This window comes from Panicum virgatum, chromosome 9N (genome assembly GCF_016808335.1).
Source record: "Panicum virgatum strain AP13 chromosome 9N, P.virgatum_v5, whole genome shotgun sequence".
In the NCBI taxonomy this organism is placed as follows: domain Eukaryota; kingdom Viridiplantae; phylum Streptophyta; class Magnoliopsida; order Poales; family Poaceae; genus Panicum; species Panicum virgatum.
The window spans coordinates 5,423,739-5,444,450 of NC_053153.1; the positions used below are offsets into that span (position 1 = coordinate 5,423,739).

Below are 20,712 nucleotides of genomic sequence, written 5' to 3' on the forward strand. Positions count from 1 at the left end.
CCAGCAGTTCCTCTGACAGCAGAAGATGAGGAATTGGTGGATTATGAAGCATCTCCGGAGCACACCAACTTGGAGATCAACGTGGTGCATTTATCTTCAGATTACTTTGTCATTCCGGAGGAAGATATGGCTCATCTTCAGTTTGGGCCCCGTGAAACTGTGTTTCAGAAGCCAAGCGAGAAGGGCAACCATCTGAAGGCTCTTTACGTGAGGGGACACATCAACGGGAAGCCGGTGACTCGCATGTTAGTCGATGGTGGGCCCATTGTAAATCTTATGCCCTACTCGCTGTACAAGAAGCTCGGTGGCCAAGACGAGGACTTGATCAAGACAAACATGACGGTCAGTGGCATTGGAGGGAGCGAGCCCCTTAGCGCCAAAGGAGTTGCTTCCATGGAGCTCACCATTGGGAGTAAGACGCTTGCTACAGCTTTCTTCGTCTCGGAAGTACAAGGTAACTACAACTTGATTCTTGGGAGGGATTGGATTCATGCAAAACAGTGTGTTCCTTCTACCTTGTATCAGTTTCTTGTTCAGTGAATCGGCGATGAGGTCGAGATTGTCCATGGGGACACTTCGTCCTTTGTTGCTTTAGCCGATTCGGATTCTATTAGTGCACACGACAACGTTAAGTGTTTATCGGGCGTGGATCTGTCCGATTATGATTTGATCAGTTGCACTAAGGATGGTTTTGTTTCTGCTGTATTAAAGCCGATGGACAATTGGCTAAATCATTTAATGTAAATCAAATGAGTACAACAGAAGTTCCAGAAGCAACCGGTCAGACCGCTTGTGCCGACCGGTCAGACCGGTCCGTTCCCGTTCGGCACACAGAGCCGACCGGTCAGACTGGACTCCCCAACCGGTCAGACCGGTCGCAGAGTGGCTGCAGCAGAGGCTAGATCAGTATCGGGGGCGTACGAATGATATGTGTGAAGCCATTGAAGACTCTGATGATTTAGATAAGCTGGGCCAAGGGTTTACATCGGCTGATCCTTTAGAAAAAATAGACATTGGTGATGGAACTATTTCTAGGCCGACCTTTGTAAACAAAAATTTATCGGCTGAATATAAAGCCGATTTAGTTAATTTATTGAAAGAATATGTTGATTGCTTTGCTTGGGAGTATCATGAAATACCTGGTTTAAGTCGTGATCTTGTTGAGCATCGTTTACAGATTAAAACCGGTTTTAGACCTTATAAACAACCGGTTAGGCGTTTCAATCCTATTATATATGATCGAATTAAAGCTGAAATTAATCGTTTACTTGATGCTGGGTTTATTCGGTCTTGTCGTTATGCAGATTGGATCTCTAATATTGTGCCCGTTGAGAAAAAGGATTCGAGAAAAATTAGAGTATGCATTGATTTTAGAGATCTTAATAAAGCTACTCCCAAAGATGAGTATCCTATGCCTGTAGCCGATATGTTGATTAATGAGGCTTTCGGACATCATGTCATTAGTTTTCTTGATGGTAACGCTGGTTACAATAAAATATTCATGGCCGAAGAAGATATATCTAAAACGGCCTTTAGATGTCCAGGATTTGTCGGCTTGTTTGAGTGGATTGTTATGACTTTTGGTTTGAAAAATGCGGGTGCTACTTATCAAAGAGCTATGAATTTAATCTTCCATGATTTGTTTGGTGTCATCTTGAAAGTGTACATTGGTGATATTGTCATTAAATTGGCCGATTTGGATCATCATTTAGCCGATTTGAGACTTGCTCTTGAGAGGATGCGCCGGTATGGTTTGAAGATGAATCCACTCAAATGTGCTTTTGGTGTATCGGCTGGAAAGTTTCTTGGCTTCATTATTCATGAGAAGGGAATAGAGATAGATCCTAAGAGAATTGAAGCTATGAAGAAAGTTGAAACCCCTACATGCAAGAAGGATTTACAGAAGTTCTTGGGTAAGGCAAATTTCTTAAGAAGGTTTATATCTAACTTGTTCAGGAAGATCGATGATTTTACTCCTATTCTTTGGTTAAAAGATGAAACCGAATTTACTTGGGGAGCAAAACAGCAAGAAGTGTTTGAGAAGATCAATGTTTATTTGTCTTCACCACCTGTGCTTAAGGCGCCTAAGAGAGGAGTACATTTCAGACTTTATATGGTTGCTGAAAACAAAGTTATTGGGGCTGTTTTGACTCAAGAAACCGAAGGGAAGGAGTACATTATTACATACTTAAGCCGACGACTTATCGATGCGGAGAGAAGGTATACCTTTATTGAGAAGTTATGTTTGTCTCTTTATTATGCTTGTACCAAATTGAGGCATTATCTACTATCTAGTACTTGCATGGTAGTATGTCAAACCGATGTGATCAAACATATGTTATAAAAGCCGATTTTGAGTGGTCGAATCGGCAAGTGGGCTTATGTTTTGGTTGAATATGATTTGTCTTGTGAACCTTTAAAATCTATGAGAGGCCAAATTGTAGTGGATTTTATTGTTGAGCATCGGATTAATGACAAGCATGATTTAGAAGTCAGCTATATTACTTGCACATCATGAAAGTTGTACTTTGATGGTTCGGTTTGTGATGATGGTCAAGGAATTGGTGATGTTCTTATTTCTCCGAATGGCGTCGTTTTTGAGTTTTGAAACCGATTGGAAGAAGAATGCATAAATAACCAAGCTGAGTATGAAACCCTTCTATTTGGCTTGGAATTCTTACAATCTATGGGCATGAAGCATGTTGAAGTCTTTGGAGATTCTCTTCTGGTGGTGCAGCAAGTATCCAAGGTATGCCAATGCTATAATTGTTCACTAAATGCATATCTTGATAAATGCTTTGATATTATTTCCTCCTTCGATGAATTTATTATTAAACATATACCGAGGGAAGAGAATGGAAAGACGAATACTCTGGTTCTGCAAGCGTATGGCTATAATATTACGAAAAAATATTTCAACATTCGCAAACCGATGCAAACGAAAGCCGAGTTTCTGGTTCTGGACTCACCGGTCCTACCGATCAGCGATGCTGCTGTTGGTTCTGATTCGGCCAAAAAAGATGATTCAGTTATCTCGGCCGAAGCCCAGGATTGGAGGGTCCCTCTTATATCATATTTGAGAGATCCTGGTCGTGGTGCGGAGAGAAATATTCGGCATTTTGCTTTCAAGTATGTTTTAATTGACGATGAGCTTTATCGTCGAACAGTCGAAGATTTGCTTCTCAAGTGTTTAGACTCGGATCAGACCCGGGTTACTATGGGTGAGTTCATGAAGGTATTTGTGGTACTCATCAATCGGCTTCCAAGATGAAGTGGTTACTCAGAAGAGCCGGTTTCTATTGGCCCACCATGCTATCCGATTATTTTAAATACTATAAAGGGTGTGAAGAATATCAGCGGTTTGGTGATTTACAATTGCTGCCCACTGCATTGATGCATCATATTATTAAACCATGGCCGTTCCGAGGTTGGGGATTGGATTTTATTGGACAAATTAATCCTCCATCTTCAAAGTGGCATCGCTTCGTGTTAGTTGCTACGGATTACTTTACTAAATGGACCGAAACAGTTTCTTTGAAGAATATGACACATAAGGAGGTAATTGAGTTTATTACTGAGTATATTATTCATAGATTCGGTATTCCACAAACTTTGACAACAGATCAAGGTTCTTTATTTATATCGAAAGAGGTGCGTGACTTTGCCGAATCTTACAAGATTAAGTTGCTCGATTCATAAGTTGCTCGATTCATCTCCATACTACGCTCAGGCCAATGGACAGGCCGAGTCTAGTAATAAGATTTTGATCAAACTTGTCAAGAAGATAGAAGAAAATCCTAGAAGGTGGCATGAAGTGTTATCCGAAGCATTATGGGCTCATCGTATATCTAGACATGGTGCTAATAAGGTTACTCCTTTTGAGCTTGTGTATGGTTAAGAGGCCGTTTTACCCGTTGAGGTAAATCTAGACGCTTATAGATTAGCAAAATAAAATGACCTCTCCACTGTTGATTACCATGATATGATGATGGATAATGTTGATGAGGTGACCGACAAGCGTTTGAAGGCTTTGAAGGAGATTGAGAAAGATAAGCTTCGGGTGACCAGAGCTTACAACAAAAAGGTAAAACTTAAGTCTTTTCAGGTTGGAGATCTGATTTGGAAGACAATTTTGCCTCTTGGGATGAAAAGCAACAAGTTTGGCAAATGGTCGCCAAGTTGGGAGGGTCCATACAAGATTGTCAAGGTTATCTCCGGTAATTCATATATGATGGAGACGGTGCAAGGTGAGCGTCTACCTAGAGCTATCAATGGGAGATACTTGAAGAAATTCTATCCTAACGTATGGCAAAGTGCATGAAGACGAAGACGGCTGGTATTGGATATCGCCCTTAGTTTTATTCTTAGATTTGTATGCTCTGTTTAAAATATGTACATCAGGATAGTTCTTTCTTTTTGGCTTATGAAACTCACCAAAAAGCAGGGAGGCATATGTTGATAGCCAATTCTGGCAATTCAGGGGCCGACCGGTCTGACCGGTCTGTCCAGTTGTAATCCGAGTATGCTTCATTTTATTTTGTAAATTCTTGTACAAATCGACTTGGAGAGGGGTACGACTTCCCCGGCCTATAAATATAAAGGCTAAGGCCGATTGAGGTATTCCAATCGAATCGAATCAAAATACATCTACTTTTTTGTCCTCTTAAACCCTAGCCTTTTCCAACTCTAGATTACTTTCTTCCTTCGTCTCTACAGCGTTTGAAGACGTTCTGAGTGGCCTGCCGATCTCAGAGCAGCCCTACGTTCACGAGCTCCAATGGGGTCCCTCCCGAGCTCGCTGTTCTAGGTCTTCGCGAGTTCCTTGCTTGCACCGGTCAGACCGGTCCACCCAGGATTTTCGCTAGTGTTGATTGTTTTGATGATCGTTCGCGCGTTCTAGTGCATTCGAGTGTGTCGGCGCGATTCTGTGTCAACAGTAAGTGAGAAAAAAAAAGTTCCCTTAACCGAAACTTTTATGGGACTCGCGTGTTCACCGTAGCTCCTTTGGTCATTATTGTGCTTTCTAGCAAGAATCTTCCAAGAAAAATCAAGAACAGAGGCCAAACATCATAATTAAAGAATTCGACAAAGAAAATCATCCTATTTTCTTCATTGTACTATCTATTCCCGAGAAGTAGCTTTCGCACCTTGAATGCTTAGGTTGTCCGCCATCCTGGAGAATTATTTGTGAAAAAAAGAAAAAAATTAAAAAAAAACTTTCTGTTGCCATATTGGTGATGATGCAGATTAGTGAGTAACACGCACAGCTGGCCTTTGCACTTGGCAGCAGGTGTCATTCCAGTCTCCAACTCCCAAAATGTACATTTGAATCTCCAAACTTGTTAATTGATTCACACTTGAATCCCCAAATTTGTTAATTGTTTCACACGAGGTTCAAATTACTGTTATCTTGCTAAACCGTCAGCGGATCAAGTTGGTATCAAGTTGGCTGGGCGTTGACGAGGACCTAACATGTGAGGCCCGCCAGATTTTTTCATAACAGTATTTTCACAAAAGGTTTCCTATTCTCCACTTAAATTGGTCCCGTGCAGCAATTCAGACCAAAAAGACTTGGAGGTCTGTTGGGCTCTGATCCTAGTGATGGGCTGGGCCGAGCTTGCGCGGAGAGAATAGACGACAAATGTTTCGGCCTCAAAATCGAAGTGTAGGCCCACAGGACGAAACTGAGATAAAAATGGAAGACATGGACGAAAGTAGAAATACAAAGCTAAAGTACATGTGTACATACGAACACCTCAAAAAAAATGTGTACATACGAACAATGGCACGGCACTTCAAGTCTTCAACAGAAACAAGAGTGCTCGCGTACTCCAGACACGCAAACAAGAGAGCAGCGAGATCACGCGAACCCACCACGTAACCGAACCGGACGCCGGACGATGGACACGGCCAAGGCATCGGCGCATCGCACGCCGCGGCGAGAGCTCCTCCCTACGCCGACGGGGGCGGCGCCAGGAACGGCATGGGGATGTTGGCGTTCGGGATCGACGGCATCGGCGGCACCGCCACCTTTGGCACGGACGGAACGGCAGGGATCGGCGGGAGCGCCACCTTGGGCACGGACGGAACCGCCGGCATGGGCGGCAGCGCCGCTTGAGGCACTGTGACCGCCGGAACCGCCGGCATGGGTGGCAGCGTCACCGGCGGCACGGTGGCCGCGGGCCTCTGTGGCACCGTCGGCAAGGTGGGCACGGCCGGGAGGCCGGGGACGGCGGCAGCGGGAGCCGAGATCGTGTCGGCCAGGTAGCGCGCCGCGTGGCACGAATTGCTGCCCAGGAGCGCGCACGCCATGACCAGGACCAAGAACCTCGCAGTGGAAGCCATTGCACGCACTCCCAGCAACTACTAGGCAGTCTGGCTTACTGTACTCTGCTGCTGCAGGGATCGGTTCTTGCTGTGTCACGAAGAACAGTGGTCAGCGCGTGGCGATTTTATACCCCAAGTGAAGGCGCGATTAGATTGGTTGGTGGCCGGATCGGCGTGGCAGCCCAGGTTCTTTAGCCGGAGTTGGTGATCAGAACGAACGAGGAGATTAGTTGCAGCGATCGGCAGGCGTGGATGCTCGCCGTGTGGCTCAGATTTCTGTGTTTAGGTGAGCAGCAGGGTCGTGTTCGTGCCCTGCAGCTCCAAACTGATATGATGCAGATGCAGTATGCCAGTATCAGTAAGAAGTAAAGAACTGTCCCAAACTGAAGGGATAAAACTGAAAACCTGCTCGTTCATGGTCATGGCATGGCACGAATCAAAATCATCAGAAGATACGGTGAACTGAACAAAACAACGGTAGCAATTGACAAACAAGAGTCGTATACAGAGTTACAGACACCCAACACTAGCTCAAATAAAGATGGCCTTACCCGCAAAAAAAAAAAAAGATGGCCTTCACGTGTTTACGCCCTCATTTCCGGTGAGTCATTTCTGCGCGAAGATGCCCTCAGGCTTTGGTATCCGCCTGGGGGTCACAGTCTCACCGAGGGCGCCTATTGGTCACCAATGACACTCAAAGATCCCGGATGCGCTCTGCGTCTTGTATGTCCCAGCGCGTCCAGTAGTGTCAGTGTTTTTGTCGTCATATAAAATATGTAGTTCCTATATTCACAAAGGGGATGTAGCTCAGATGGTAGAGCGGTCGATTAGCATGCGAGAGGTACGGGGATCGATACCCCGCATCTCCAATTATATTTTTGGTAATTTTCTCTTTCGTGCATTTTGAATTCTTTTGTTTGGAGGATCCCATCTGCAGCCTTACCATACGCGGGCATGCGTCTCCTGCATGACGTGCTCTGGACCTCTGGTCGATCGCCATACTGAAGACGAGCCTGTCATATAGAGCTCCGTCCTTCCCACGTATCTCTATCTATACTGTAAAGTTGAAATAATTAAAAACAATTTTCACTAAAATTAGACCCATCTTACCTCTCACGTAGGACCCACTTGTCAGATCCAAAGTTTTGACGAAAGGGGGTGGAGACTCATTTTTTGATAAAAGCAAAATATTTCTACCAAAATCCTAATACTTTTTATACCAACCATTTTCATCTACCCACCCTTATACCCACTTATTACTTTCCATTATTTGTATACCAGGTGACAATAATATTTTGGTAAGACTTATTACTTTCCATTGTTTGTATACCAGGCGACAATGATATTTTGGTAAAAACTTGTTCGACATCCTAAAATCTCTCTATTTCTTTCCTTTTGGTTGTGAGGTGATTATCCTTCCTTTTATGTTTGACATCCTTTCAATATTTGCCTCATCAATTAAGGAAACATATTAGCAAGGGATTGGTCGGCTATGTAGGGATAAGAGGTCGGATTTGTGTTAACCTTCCAATATTTGTCCCATCAATTAAGGAAACAAATTAGCCAACCATATTTTCTATCCTTATACTTGCCATTGATGCGCATGGCTCCCTGTGCATATATATACAGGTAATAGCATTCATGTGTCACACATATGCAGGCGCATTCCTTTCAACTCCAAAAATTCTTGGTAGTAGTAGTAGAAGAACATGGTTGATGCCCTTGAGATGCCACATGGTTCACGAGTCGGCTTGATCGTGGTTGTTGCTTCTATCGGCCCTGCGGTCCCGAGGTGTTCGTTTGATCCGTTCTTCACAAGGGAGATATATCTTATGTATTTCTAAGTTTGAATTTTAAATTTTTCTATGAATTATTATTGATTTGGGTATTAGGTATGTAAATAGTATTTTTTTAAAAAGTCGTATTAGATTCCTATGCATTGTAACGGATTTTGACCAAACAATAGGTGCCAAACTCATTGATGCTGAACTCCGCAATAACTTCATGATGGTCATCGGAGTAGTTGCCAATCGTGATAGAGGTGAATCAAATCATCACATTGCTGGCATTCAGTTTGTGTAATTTATATTTTATGAACTTTCCTTTAGCACACATATACTTTCCTTTACACATAAATTGACCCATAATTCACGTCATTTTCTCTTCTGAAAGGATAATAATTGACATCATTGTTTATGAAAGGAAAATAAAGACATGTATTAACGTATTACTTTCCTTTAGTATACACATACTTTCCTTTGCACATGCGTTCACCCATAATTCACGATATTTTCTCTTTTAGAAAGATAATAATTGTCATCATTGTTTATGGAAGGAAAAGAAAGACGTGTATTATTTTTAGAAGAAAAATAAATGGCATCATTGCTTGATAGTTTTGGAAGGATATTAATTGACATTATTGTTTTATAGAAGGAAAAAAGATGAGTATTATTTTTGAAAAAAAATAATATCATTGCTTGATGGAAGAAAAATTAAATACGTGTATGTGGCACGTACATCTTTCCTAGTATACTATAAAAGTTGAAACAATTGAAATATTTTCTCACCAAGATTAGGCCCATCGTACCCCTTACCGAGGCCCCACATGTCAGGCCAAAAGGTTTGACGAAAGGGAGGGGGAGATTGGTTTCGTCAATGCTTTCCACCAAAATCATATTACTTTTTACACCAGTAATTTTCTATACCCACCTTTTGTACCCACATATTATTTTCTTTTAGCACACACATACTTTCCTTTGCACATACATTGACCCATAATTTATGTCATTTTTCTTTTCGAAGGATAATAATTGACATTGTTGTTTATGGAAGGAAAAGAAAGACGTGTATTAATGTATTACTTTCTTTTAGTATGCACATACTTTTCTTTGCACATAAGTTAACCCATAATTCATGTCATTTTTTTCTTTTGGAAGGATAACAATTGACATCATTGTTTATGAAAGGAAAAGAAAGACATGTATTATTTTTAGAAGAAAAATAAATGGCATCATTATTTTATGGAAGGAAAAAAAAGACATGTATTGTTTTTGAAAAGAAAATAAATAACATCATTGCTTGATGGAAGAAAAATTAAATACGTGACTGTGTCACGTACATCTTCCCTAGTATTAACAGCAAGTTGTTAGTTTGTAGACCATCTACAAGAACAGAGAGGGCTAGCAAAGAAGCACAGGGCACGGCACGTGCTTTTTGAGTTTTTGTTTGACATGGGCTCAAGATCATCGTTCTCTAGCTTGCCCCGGGTCGATCGAGAGACCTGGTCTCCGGCGTACATGTACCTGGGTGGTTACCAGAGTAATGCTTTGTTTTCTCAATCTCTGAAAACATGCATGCATCAGGAAATTTTCTGAAAAGCTGTAAGCACATTTGCGTCATGAATCGCAGACATGTCATCCCTGAACCTGAAGGAGAAGATACAGCGGCATGTAAAAACGATTACACATCTCGTTAGTATCAGGTAACAGCAATATATAGCACCATATATACTACTTGTACATTTACACTGAATTTGCAGCCATCGCAACGATGTAAAATAACTACTCGCACACACATCCATATACCGCACAACGACGTAGCAGATAGACATCACGACGAAATGAGAGACACACGCGTACAGTACACACACGCACCACACAATAAGTTAATAACACGCAGAAGAGTACCACCACCCCCGCGCCGGCACATGCGCACGGATCGGACGTCGTCTAGGCCGATGGGCACGCGGCGCGTGAGAGGCCTCGTCCACGCCGGCCGGGAGCCGGCAGCATCCGCGGACGAGCGCGGCACCTATGGCACGGCGGGCACCTGAGGCAGAGGCACGCCCGGCACCACGGGCAGCTCAGGCATCGGCAGCTTGGGCACGCTGGGCAGCTCAGGCACCGGCAGCTTCGGCACTTCCGGCAGCGTCGGGATGCCCGGCACATCGGGCAACGTCGGCATCGGCACGCCCGGCACCTCGGGCAGCGGCAGGTCGGCGAGGAGGCGGGCGGCGTGGCACGTGCCGCCGAGGCCGAGAAGCGCGGCGGTCATGACGACGAGCGCCACGGCGAGGAGGCGCGAGACGGAGGCCATGGTGTCGATCGGGGAGCTGAGCGCTAAGCTAAGTTGCTGGTGTTGGCTGTAACTGTAACAAACGCTAGCTTTGTTTCGTGAGGCGGCGATGGAGGGAGCCGTGCATGGCGGTTTATATAAGCAGCCCGGCCGTATGATGCGCCGCGCACCACCAGGCGTTGGCGACGCGACGGTCGCTGGTGGCCACCCAACGCCGGCATGGGTCGGGCTTGTCGTTACCGCCAGGATTGATCGGTGAACGAGAGACGACGACGACCGCATGTACTGTACCCAGCTCGTTTTTGTTCGCTCGCTTAATTACTTGTCTTTTCGGCTACGCGGCAGAGGGAGGAGGCGAGAGAGAGAGAGAGAGAGGAGCCGACACAGCTAGCTGCCGCCCGCGGGGCGCGCACAGCGACACGCAGCGTCCATCCGGCTGGGACGATGGGGATTTGTGTGGCGGGTGGGCGGGTCACTGCCCTTTGCGAGGCCGGGGGTGCTCGTGCCCTTGGGTCGAATTGCGGCCGCCGAATGGGGTCCTTGCCTCGCCGGATAGCCTTTGCAAAGGTTTCGTTGGGCCCACTGGCGGACCCAGCGGGTGGCCAGGGTATGCCGTGGCGTACCCTAAGACAGCCCTTCTCTTTCTAATGACTTTTTTGACTGGGATTAATAAAATTGAACTGCAACTTGACAATCATATTGATGACACTAGACATGAGGATAGTTTCAAAGGTCTTATCAATCTTGATGACCTCTCAGTTCTAGTTCAAATTGTGAGGCATAAGATTTATGATATGATTTACAATCTTCTAAAATTACTCTTGTTTCTACCGGTGGCAACATTTTTTCCAAAGTCAGCTTTTCATTAGTATAGATCCAAAAGCACTTTCTCCTACTTTTACTGACTTTTGGGCATACAAATTACCCACTTGCCATTGATTATGTAGATACCAGTTTGTATTTTTTTACGTCGCTCTCTCCTCCCTCTCGCGACCGCTTCCTCGGCACCCCTCACCTCCTCTCCCGCCAGCGCACCACAAGCCTTGTCCGGCGGGTGCGCGGCCCTGCTATGATGAGTGCGCGTCTCTACCCTCATCGTTGTTGAGGCTCCGCGCCCTCCCCACGCCGCTCCCCTCCCTTGAGAGGGCCGCATTGAGATGATTGTGGATGATATATGGATCCCCTTAACAGTTTTCTGATAAACAATTACAGCTGCCGAACTAGATGGCCTTCTGCTTTTTTTCACAGCTGTTTTTCTATGGCCCACAGCTCACACCAGCTTTTCCAAAAGTCACAGCTCAACCAAACACACTTTTAATTTGCTTCTACTATTTATATTGTAATCTATGCAAGTATTGAACCTAATTACTTGTATACCGAATTGCTCGTGGAATTTTTTATTGTGCATCGATTTTTTTTAGATTGTACCGAATACCGAATTGTATGTTAAAATTTTAACATGGCATATGCTAAGTTTCAATCCTAGGTCCGTCACTGGTTGCGCCACGTCTCAGAACGTGCTGCTTTGCTTCCGGATCTTGTATCTACGACCATGAGCAATCGAAATCATTGATGGACCGAATCAAAACAACAAAGGGGATGTAGCTCAGATGGTAGAGCGCTCGCTTAGCATGCGAGAGGTACGGGATCGATACCCCGCATCTCCAATTTTTTTTTATTTTCCCTGTACGTAATGTAATTTTTTATCCCTGTACGCTTCTCTATCCCTGCTCGCTACTTCATTTATCCTCCCAAAACGAAAGCTTATGCGTCTGCAGCAGTTGGTGTCCTGCGGACTGCGGTGGTCTTCTACTCTTCTACTTTTTTTTTTATGGAATGCCTTCATGGCTGACTTTCTTGATTATGGAATATTATTACATCATTTGCCAAAGTAGCAATGAGAAAATTAGACGGCTCATCGGTCCAAGTACAAGAAGTACTATTGACGAAAGCGGGAAGGCATGTCCTTGTGAATTGTGATTACAGACCTAATAACGGGTAGGGGGTCTTCGGTAAGATTCCATCTTGAGCATGTTTGTGTTGGTACGCTCCATCTTTGAGAGGGAGTGGCTAATCTTTGGGCGCTAGCTCGTCCGGCAATCAACAATCGATATCGACCGGCCCGCAATTTTTCTTTTCGGGTAAAGTCTGTTTTTCAACCCTGAACTATCACGATAGTCCGATTTTGGCCCTTAAACTACGAAACCGGACATCCTACACCTCCAACTAACGAAACCGTTTGAAAAACAACCCTGGCTCAGCCAAATGCGGTTTTGCTACAGTAAAATTTCCGAATTTCTGGAATTTCACACCTCTCTCAATTAAATAATAAAGAAAGCATAGTTAATATTGTCTAAGAATCATGATATTTTTTTGGGAGGTAGATCAAAAGACAAGGAATTTATTTTGGCTAGATGTGATACATTAAACATAATGAAATTTGAATTATAAAATTTTAAAAATGGGTAGAATTCAAAATTTCTTGATTTTTTGGGTTAGCTAAACCTTTGATAAAAATGAAATAAAAATATGATAATTCATAATTTTTTATTTAGTTTAATAAGGTATTTTTTTATTGGCCCAATTTTTATGAAAGTTTTTGAAATCCTTCGCAATGCTCAAATTTGAATCAAATTTGATTCCTCAAATTTTAATTTATGAATTTTCTATAGAACTTGGGCCAATAAAAAGTACCTAACTAAACTAAATAAAAAATTATGAATTATCATATTTTTAATGCATTTTTATCATAGGTTTAGCTGACCTAAAAATTCAAGGAATTTTGAATTCTACCTATTTTTAAAATTTTATAATTCAAATTCCTTTATGTCTATTGTAGCACATCTAGCCAAAATAGATTCCTTGTCTTTTGATCTACCTCCCAAAAAAATATCATGAGTTTTAGACAATATTAACTATGCTTTCTTTATTATTTAATTGAGAGAGGTGTGAAATTCTAGAAATTCGGAAATTTTACTGTAGCAAAACCGCCTTTGGCTGAGCCAGGGTTGTTTTTCAAACGGTTTCGTTAGTTGGAGGTGTAGGATGTCCGGTTTCGTAGTTCAAGGGCCAAAATCGGACTATCGTGATAGTTCAGGGTTGAAAAACAGACTTTTCCCTTTCTTTTCTAGAAAGATTTCTAGAAATAATTTTTGAAGACAAAGTTGTTATAAATTCTATTTATGCTCTTTTATCATGCTTAATTCCATTTATACTTGTTTATCTTGCTTCTTAGTAGACTTTACAAACCTCATTATACTTAGGAGTAACAACCTTTTCCTACTATCATTTCGATTAATTCCGTTTATGTTCGTTTATCTTGCTTATCCATTCTCTAGAACGAATCAGCAGTCCTGATGGGGACAAAGGCCGGGATGTTTTTTTTTTTTGAAATCAAGGCCTGGATGCTCATGAGATGGGATTCCAAGTTTCCAGGCGCCGAGGACTTGCTATGCTACTTCGTTAGTCCATTGTCTTCTTGGGTCCCTTTGTGGATGCTGATTTTGAATTGCTTTTTATGTGGTTTGTTACACGATAGATGATTAGACTTATTTAGACAGTCGTTTGACTCTACCAAGATTGTACCGGAACAAACAGTATGTTGTTGCCGGGGAAAGAAAAAACAACGGCACTGCTAGTGTTCAGATGTCCAATCAGAATTTTTTCATCAAACAGTCCAGCGCAACATTGATAAATAACAATTGCAACATCAAAAATCAACACTTGCACATCCAAAAAAATATATGTACAAATAATTCTGACATCCGATTTGATGATGGAAATTCCACTGCAACATTGACACCATATTTCGTGCAATATCCACTACGAAATATAAAGAAACAATAATTACAACATTGTTTCTTGTCTCTTATAACATGTATAAGCATCTGACCGACGAACAAACATCAGACGTCTGATGTGGAGCACTATCGAAAAATAAGAGGTGCTAGCTGTTTTGTCCAGTTTTGCTTTTTTACTTTTTTGCTTGAAGAAAAGCAGGGATCTCAGAATGTCTGGTCTTAATAATTATGTTTTGGTGACTCCACGCAAAAATGAAATAGAAATGTAAAATCGGATGTCAAAATGCAACATTAGCAAATGAGGAAAAATGTGGGAATATGTCTACAACTTTAAATCCCACTGTTCTAAATTATATGTCATTCTAGACTGGTGTATCTATGATTTTAGGTTAAGATGGTCCAACTTAACATAAAATTTTTATCATGACGAATATATTAGGGCCTCACCACAAAATCGATTGGCGTGAAATACAAGTCGGAGCAAGTTAGCAAAACATCGAAAAGATAACGAACCTTTTTTGAAAGGATTAGGCAACTTTTCCAATAAATGGATGCTTGTTTCGACCAGCGAAAAGATTGCGGGAGCACCGCTCGACCAGTGTTTTTTTTTCAATGTTTCTAGCGAATCAGCTTTGTCCCTGTTCGGCTGGGCCAATCAGCCAACTTCAACTGCAGCTGCTGGGCGTTTCCCTCACAAAAATATTGCTGCTACAGTACGAAACAGCCAACACCACCCGGCTGATTGAACAGGGCGTTTGACGCGCGCAATGCAACTCACGAGACGCTGACAAAGTGATGAAGACGGAAAATCTCTCAGACGGACCACGCTTCCCTCGGGCTCTATACCAGCACTTGATTTGCCCGGAGCCCCGGACAAACCATTCAGGTGACGTTGGCCTCCCCTTACTAGCGGGCCCCGCCACGACCATCCTTCCCTCCAGGCCCACCTGTAAGCGGACACGCCGCAAATTCGGCAGCGTGCGCGTAGCAACTAGCAAGGCCCCTCCTGTGGGGTCCGCCGAGGCTTTTGCCTCACGTACAGCAGCGCAACGGCCACTTCTCCGTTGGGAACTCCAAGAGTGGAGTCCGGGATGGTCCCACAAGCCAGTGACCCGCTCGTCAGAATCACATGACCCGCCGCTCCCCCTCGCCGAATCGAGAATCCAATATTCAATTGCTAGCTGTACGATTTCTTCTTCCCCCAGGCCACCAAAACCAGCCTTTCCCTTTCCATTGCACGCTGCTCGTGCTCGCCGCCTGCTCCTCGCGATCGTCTCTGGGGGCGCCGCCGGCTCACCGGCGCTTCGTCTCCGTGCCCCGGCTGCTCTTTCCCGGGTATAATCTCTTCACTTAGCCCGGTTCGTGGTTGCCTGAACTTCGGTGGCAGGCAGTTTGGAGCGGTGATGGCCGATGTGGAATCTTAAGCAACTTTCCCCCCTGCTCTTGTTTCCTCCAAAAGATAATCGTGGGAGTCGGGGTTTTTCTGTAAGAAAAAGGAGGCGGTTTTTTAGGTCCAGGAGCGACGGATTCGGGGTAGTTTGCTTCTTTTCCGAGTCCGATGTTGTTTTAGGAATGGCCTGATGAATCTTGTGGGGGGTTTTGGAGCAACGGAAGGGAGGGGGGGAGCCTACCACTCTGGGTCTGATCCTCTCATGGGTGGGAAATAAACAATCCTGCCAGGTTTCTTGGTATGGAACCCGGTCAATTTTTTGTCTCGAAGTGCTCTGATGATTGAAAGACGCTGTTTCGGTTAATGCTCGTCTTCTGCAAGTTTTACTGCGAAAGGTGTTTTTTTTTTGGTAGCTTGGACTTGAGTCTATATTGCAGAGATTCCCTCAGTTTTTTCTGCACTGTAGCAGGAGAATCGAGCGAGTAGTTGGGCTGTAGCATAGCTAACGGTGTACTTCCGTAAATGAATTTGACAGAAAGTATTGATAAGTTATGGCTTCAGTGGGTGATCCAGGTGTATTATGTTATCCAGGATTCAGAAAGGATGAAAACTGCTCCAGTCAATCAATTTTAAAAAATGGGGCTGCTAGCCGGAGATGTCTAAATATCTAGTTCCATTTAATTCTTTCAACGAAGTACATTGGTTTAATCTGTCCCCGAATTCAAATATTTGATACTGTTGGACTGGCCTTTGCTGTCATATGCACTGTATGGCTGTAGTCTACCTTCTTTTTTTAATGACGAGCCATATTCGTCTCTTCATACTTTCCAGCGAGCTTAAAATCTATTGAGGATGTCGGAACGTTCTGGGAGTGCAACCGAAAAGATTATGAGCAGCATCATTGATAGCATTGCTGACAACCTTCCTAAGCAGAAGTCTGGGCAATTCGATCCAGGTGCAGTCTCTGAAAAGGTGAAGAATAAGCTGTTTGGTCGTCAGAAGACCCTGCATGGAGTTCTGGGTGGTGGAAAACGTATGCGATCTGCTTGTTGGTGTCATGGTATGTTGAAATCTGATTCTGTGGACGGTCTGATGTTCTCTATTTGTGATTGTAGCTGCTGATGTGCTTTTATGGAGGAACAAGAAGATATCATCAAGCGTTCTGGCTCTTGCAACAGCTATTTGGGTTTTCTTCGAGTGGCTTGATTACCACTTCCTGACAATCGTTTCGTTTGCCCTTGTTCTTGGAATGGTTGTCCAGTTTGTTTGGTCCAATTTCTCTAACATGCTAAGCGGGTATGGAATGTGTAATGCATTTGAACAGTATGTTCCTTGACATGATAATTTGAAATGTGTGTTATACTTTTAGATCTCCTTCTCAAGTGCCCCGAGTTGAGTTGCCTGATGAGATGTTTGTGAACATTGCTGTTGCAATCGGTGCCCAAGTAAACAAATTCTTGAGTTTCCTTCAAGATGTGTCTTGTGAAAGAAACTTGAAGCATTTTCTAGTGGTATGTGAAACTTTTCTGGGTTAAACATTACAATAGCTATGATCAAACAGATTATGGTATTAATCGATTCCAGTCTTCCATATGTAAGCATTATTATCTATCCGTCTGTGTCAAAAAATATTTTAATTATGGTGCTATGTTTTCTTTCAGTCGATTGCTGGACTGTGGGCTGCTGCTGTGATTGGAAGCTGGTGCAATTTCCTGACAGTTATATATATTGGTAAGAGGCTGTGGCAACTTCAGCTCTTGTCAGCCAGAATCTCACATTTTTGCCCAATTGCCACTGCGAAACAATACCCTGTTCCTATTTTCTGAATGCATGTGTTGCAGCATATACTATGTAGTGCTGACAAGATATTGAATTACATGGAACAGGATTTGTTTGTGCTCACACGCTTCCTGTGCTCTACGAAAAGTATGAAGACCAAATTGATGATTTCCTCTACAACCTCCTCGGTCTGCTGCGAGATCAGTATCAGAAGCTCGACCAAGGTGTCTTGAGCAAGATACCCAAAGGGAACATGAAGGCTAAGAAGAATGAGTAGTTTAGCTGCTGGATTCTCATGAATGAGTGGGTTGGTGAACTATTGTTGTGTCGACTTGTGCATCGCAGACTCGTGTCAATTGTTACTTGAAAGCTGTGTGTGCCTTGCTGAATATGGGTGCTTGTTCATTGCCCAGCACCACTGGGATTAAACTTCATGCAATGCATGTCATCTACTATATTCGTGTTCTTCAACTCATTTACATTCATGCTCCTATGACTTGTGGGATATTGGCATACTGCTTATGTAATGAGGTGTGCCCATGATCCATTTTTAAAAAGTGGAAAGTTGCCAAGAGCCTCCTTTTTTCTTTTTCGAAGAAACTGCGCCTTTTGAAGCTCAAATTGCTAGGATATCACTGATGTATTCCTTGTTTTGCAATTAAATTAACTCGATAACATTATACAATGCACAGTTGCACCTGTGACCACCAAGAACTACGTAATGGCTGAGAACACGTCCTGGCCAGTGCTGTTATAAACTGAAACGCGAAAAAACTGGCAGTAAAATGTGAATTAAGAAGCAATGGTTGGTTTGGATGTAGAAGCCATTAAGCATGAATCATCTTGATCTTCGTAGTTCTCAGTTCTGAATGCAAAACCAAGTAGCTTAAACTTAGGTGATAGATGCTTCACGCCTGGGGCATGCATCAGCAGTCAAAACGATCAGTTCATTCAGAAAAAAAAAGGAATGCAGGTCACCGCTATCCAACCTAACTTCTCTACAAGACTCCAACCATGCTATAAAACCTACAGAGACCGTGCCACCAATTACCTCACCGGCAAAAGCAAAGAGAGTTGTCAAGAAGCTCCGCGCGAAGCAGCAACAAGCCATGGAGCATAAGCTGCTGTCCGTCCTCCTCCTCGCCATCCTCTGCGCCGGCCCCGGGCACGCCCTGCGTCTCCTCAACGACGTCGACGGCGGCCGGGAATTCTCCTTCGGCTCCAAGGCAGCCGCGGCGGGCGCCGAGACCGAGCCGCTGGACCCGTCCCTGGGCAACGACTACGAGAACGAGATCAGCCACGTGGAGTTCGAGCCGGAGCTCGGCAGCACAGCGCCGTTCGCCGCGGCGCCCGTGCCCGCCGCGACGACCACAGTCACCGTCGCCGCCGCGGCGGGGCCGGCCGCGGAGCCTGTGAGGGTCCGCAAAGCCGCTGCCACCGCGACCGCGGAGGCCGCCGGCACCCGGAGCATGAAGTGGTGGCTGCCGCCGTCGACGATGCCGTCGTTCCCGCTGTTCCCGAACCCCGGCGGCATGCCCGGCATCCCCGGGCTCCCGATGCCCGGCATGCCGTTCCACCCCATCGGCGGCTGGGGCGTGCCGGCGCCGCCCGACCAGTCCCCGCCGGCACCCCCTGCCGCCGCGACCACGAACGCCAACGACCCGAACGCGAACGGCGGCATCAACTGAGACCAGCGAGCTCTCGCTGCTTGCGCATGATCGGCGGCGGACGGTGCTAGAGCTAGCTGCTCACCGTTCCATCTCAGTACTTACTACTACTAGCCTACTAGTACTGCTACCCCTAGTCCCCTACTAAGGCCTAGCCGTGTTGGGTTCGGAACATGATTTGTGACCATGTGGATGTGGTTGGCACTTGGCAATTGGCATCATGAACATGTGTTGCTTCAATGAGGGCGTGCCATTTGTTCTGCTGCTCTAACTGATCGATACCTGTGCGATGGACACAAAGTTCAGGTTCTTGTTGCATGAACAAACAATTACTGTGCTGGTAGAGGTTGGAACTTACATTTAGAAGATGGCTAGATGAGAGACAACAGGAGAGCGTGAGAAAGCTAAGGGACATGTTGGCTCCCTGTGCGTTGTCAAATGAAAGAGACTATCCTAAGTGGCTGGGTGAAAGAGATGGACAATTCTCAGTTAAATCCCAATATGCTTCTCTATGGGCAGCTGATACCGAAGATAAAAATAAAAATCTTTGGAAGGCAAAAATCCCTCTGAAAATTAAAGTATTTATGTGGCTAGTGAAGTCTAATGCTATTCTCACTAAGGACAACTTGTCCAAAAAAGGGTGGCAGGGAGACCAAACTTGCTCCTTTTGCAGTACTCTAGAAAATACTGAGTATCTTTTCTTTGGCTGTGCAATGGCCAGATACTGTTGGAGTCTAGTTTCTATTGTAATTGGAGCCGACTGTAGACCATCCTCCTCACAATTTTAGGTGTGGGCTGCTAAATACATGCCTCATCATAAAAATATTTTCATGTTTGGTCTGGCAGCCATTTGTTGGGCTTTATGGAGAACAAGAAACTCTATTTGTTTTGAAGATAAGAAATGTCGATCTCCTACTGAGATCATCTGCTTGGCATCATCTTTTCTTTCTTATTGAGCAGGTTTGCAAAAGCCCCAAGGCAAGTTGGAGCTGATGATGGGTGCTGAAGCTCTAAAGAACACTGCTCTCTCCTTCCACCCTGAAGACACGAGCTTGGTTCTTCTTCGGTAGACACGAGCTGGCTTCCCTCTTTCTGCAGGAGATAGTTTTAGTACTTTTTGCCCTCTGCGTTCCCGGCTGGTGGTAGTCTTTTTTTGGCTTAGTTTTTGGTCTTGTTTCGGTTTGGGTGGTTGTGTCTCCCGTTCTGTAGACTCTGGCTCCTCAGCCTCTTGGTTGGGCCAGCAAACTGTTGGTTACTCCATTCCTTTTTCTTTGCAGAACCTCTAAACTGGTTCCTCTATAATTTTTACTTCTTGAAGTAATGAAGTTCGGGCGCGGCCCTTGGTGCAAAAAATTACTGTGCTGATATAGTCAATTCCACGGATCTTGTATGTTCGTTCTCTTGTCTTATGATTGGTTAATATTTGGTCCGTTGTTCCTATACGACCATTGATCAAAATTGGTGAAGCTAAGCATGCTGATTTTGTGGCTACAATACACAAAAGAAACAGAAGAGAGATGAGCAGTTAACAAGTTGCAACAAGGAACACACTACACACCCATCGCATTTTTTTCCCTCTCTCTCTCTCTCAAAAAAAAAAAGAACACGTCTCATAGGCATGGGCTGCCTCATGTTTGCCCAAGGCCCGTTACGTAGAGGACGTTTCGCTCGGGCC

At 44.3% G+C, this 20,712-nt stretch overlaps 2 protein-coding genes and 1 pseudogene across 2 annotated transcripts; 2 read left to right on the top strand and 1 right to left on the bottom strand.

The window, feature by feature from the left end:
• Positions 1–5,662: 5,662 nt before the first annotated feature.
• Positions 5,663–10,509, bottom strand: LOC120687760 (annotated as a pseudogene).
• A 4,845-nt stretch (positions 10,510–15,354) lies between these two features.
• On the top strand, positions 15,355–17,861 carry LOC120689873 (reticulon-like protein B8). Its single transcript, XM_039972316.1, has 6 exons — positions 15,355–15,536; positions 16,423–16,624; positions 16,707–16,887; positions 16,961–17,102; positions 17,253–17,322; positions 17,478–17,861. Exons 2-6 carry the CDS (start codon positions 16,444–16,446, stop codon positions 17,645–17,647), a joined length of 744 nt encoding a protein of 247 aa, XP_039828250.1. The 5' UTR covers positions 15,355–15,536; positions 16,423–16,443; the 3' UTR covers positions 17,648–17,861.
• Positions 17,862–18,435: 574 nt separating this feature from the next.
• LOC120689875 (calpain-B-like) lies at positions 18,436–19,308 on the top strand. The gene has a single exon (XM_039972317.1). It carries the CDS (start codon positions 18,480–18,482, stop codon positions 19,056–19,058), a length of 579 nt encoding a protein of 192 aa, XP_039828251.1. The 5' UTR covers positions 18,436–18,479; the 3' UTR covers positions 19,059–19,308.
• Positions 19,309–20,712: the final 1,404 nt, after the last annotated feature.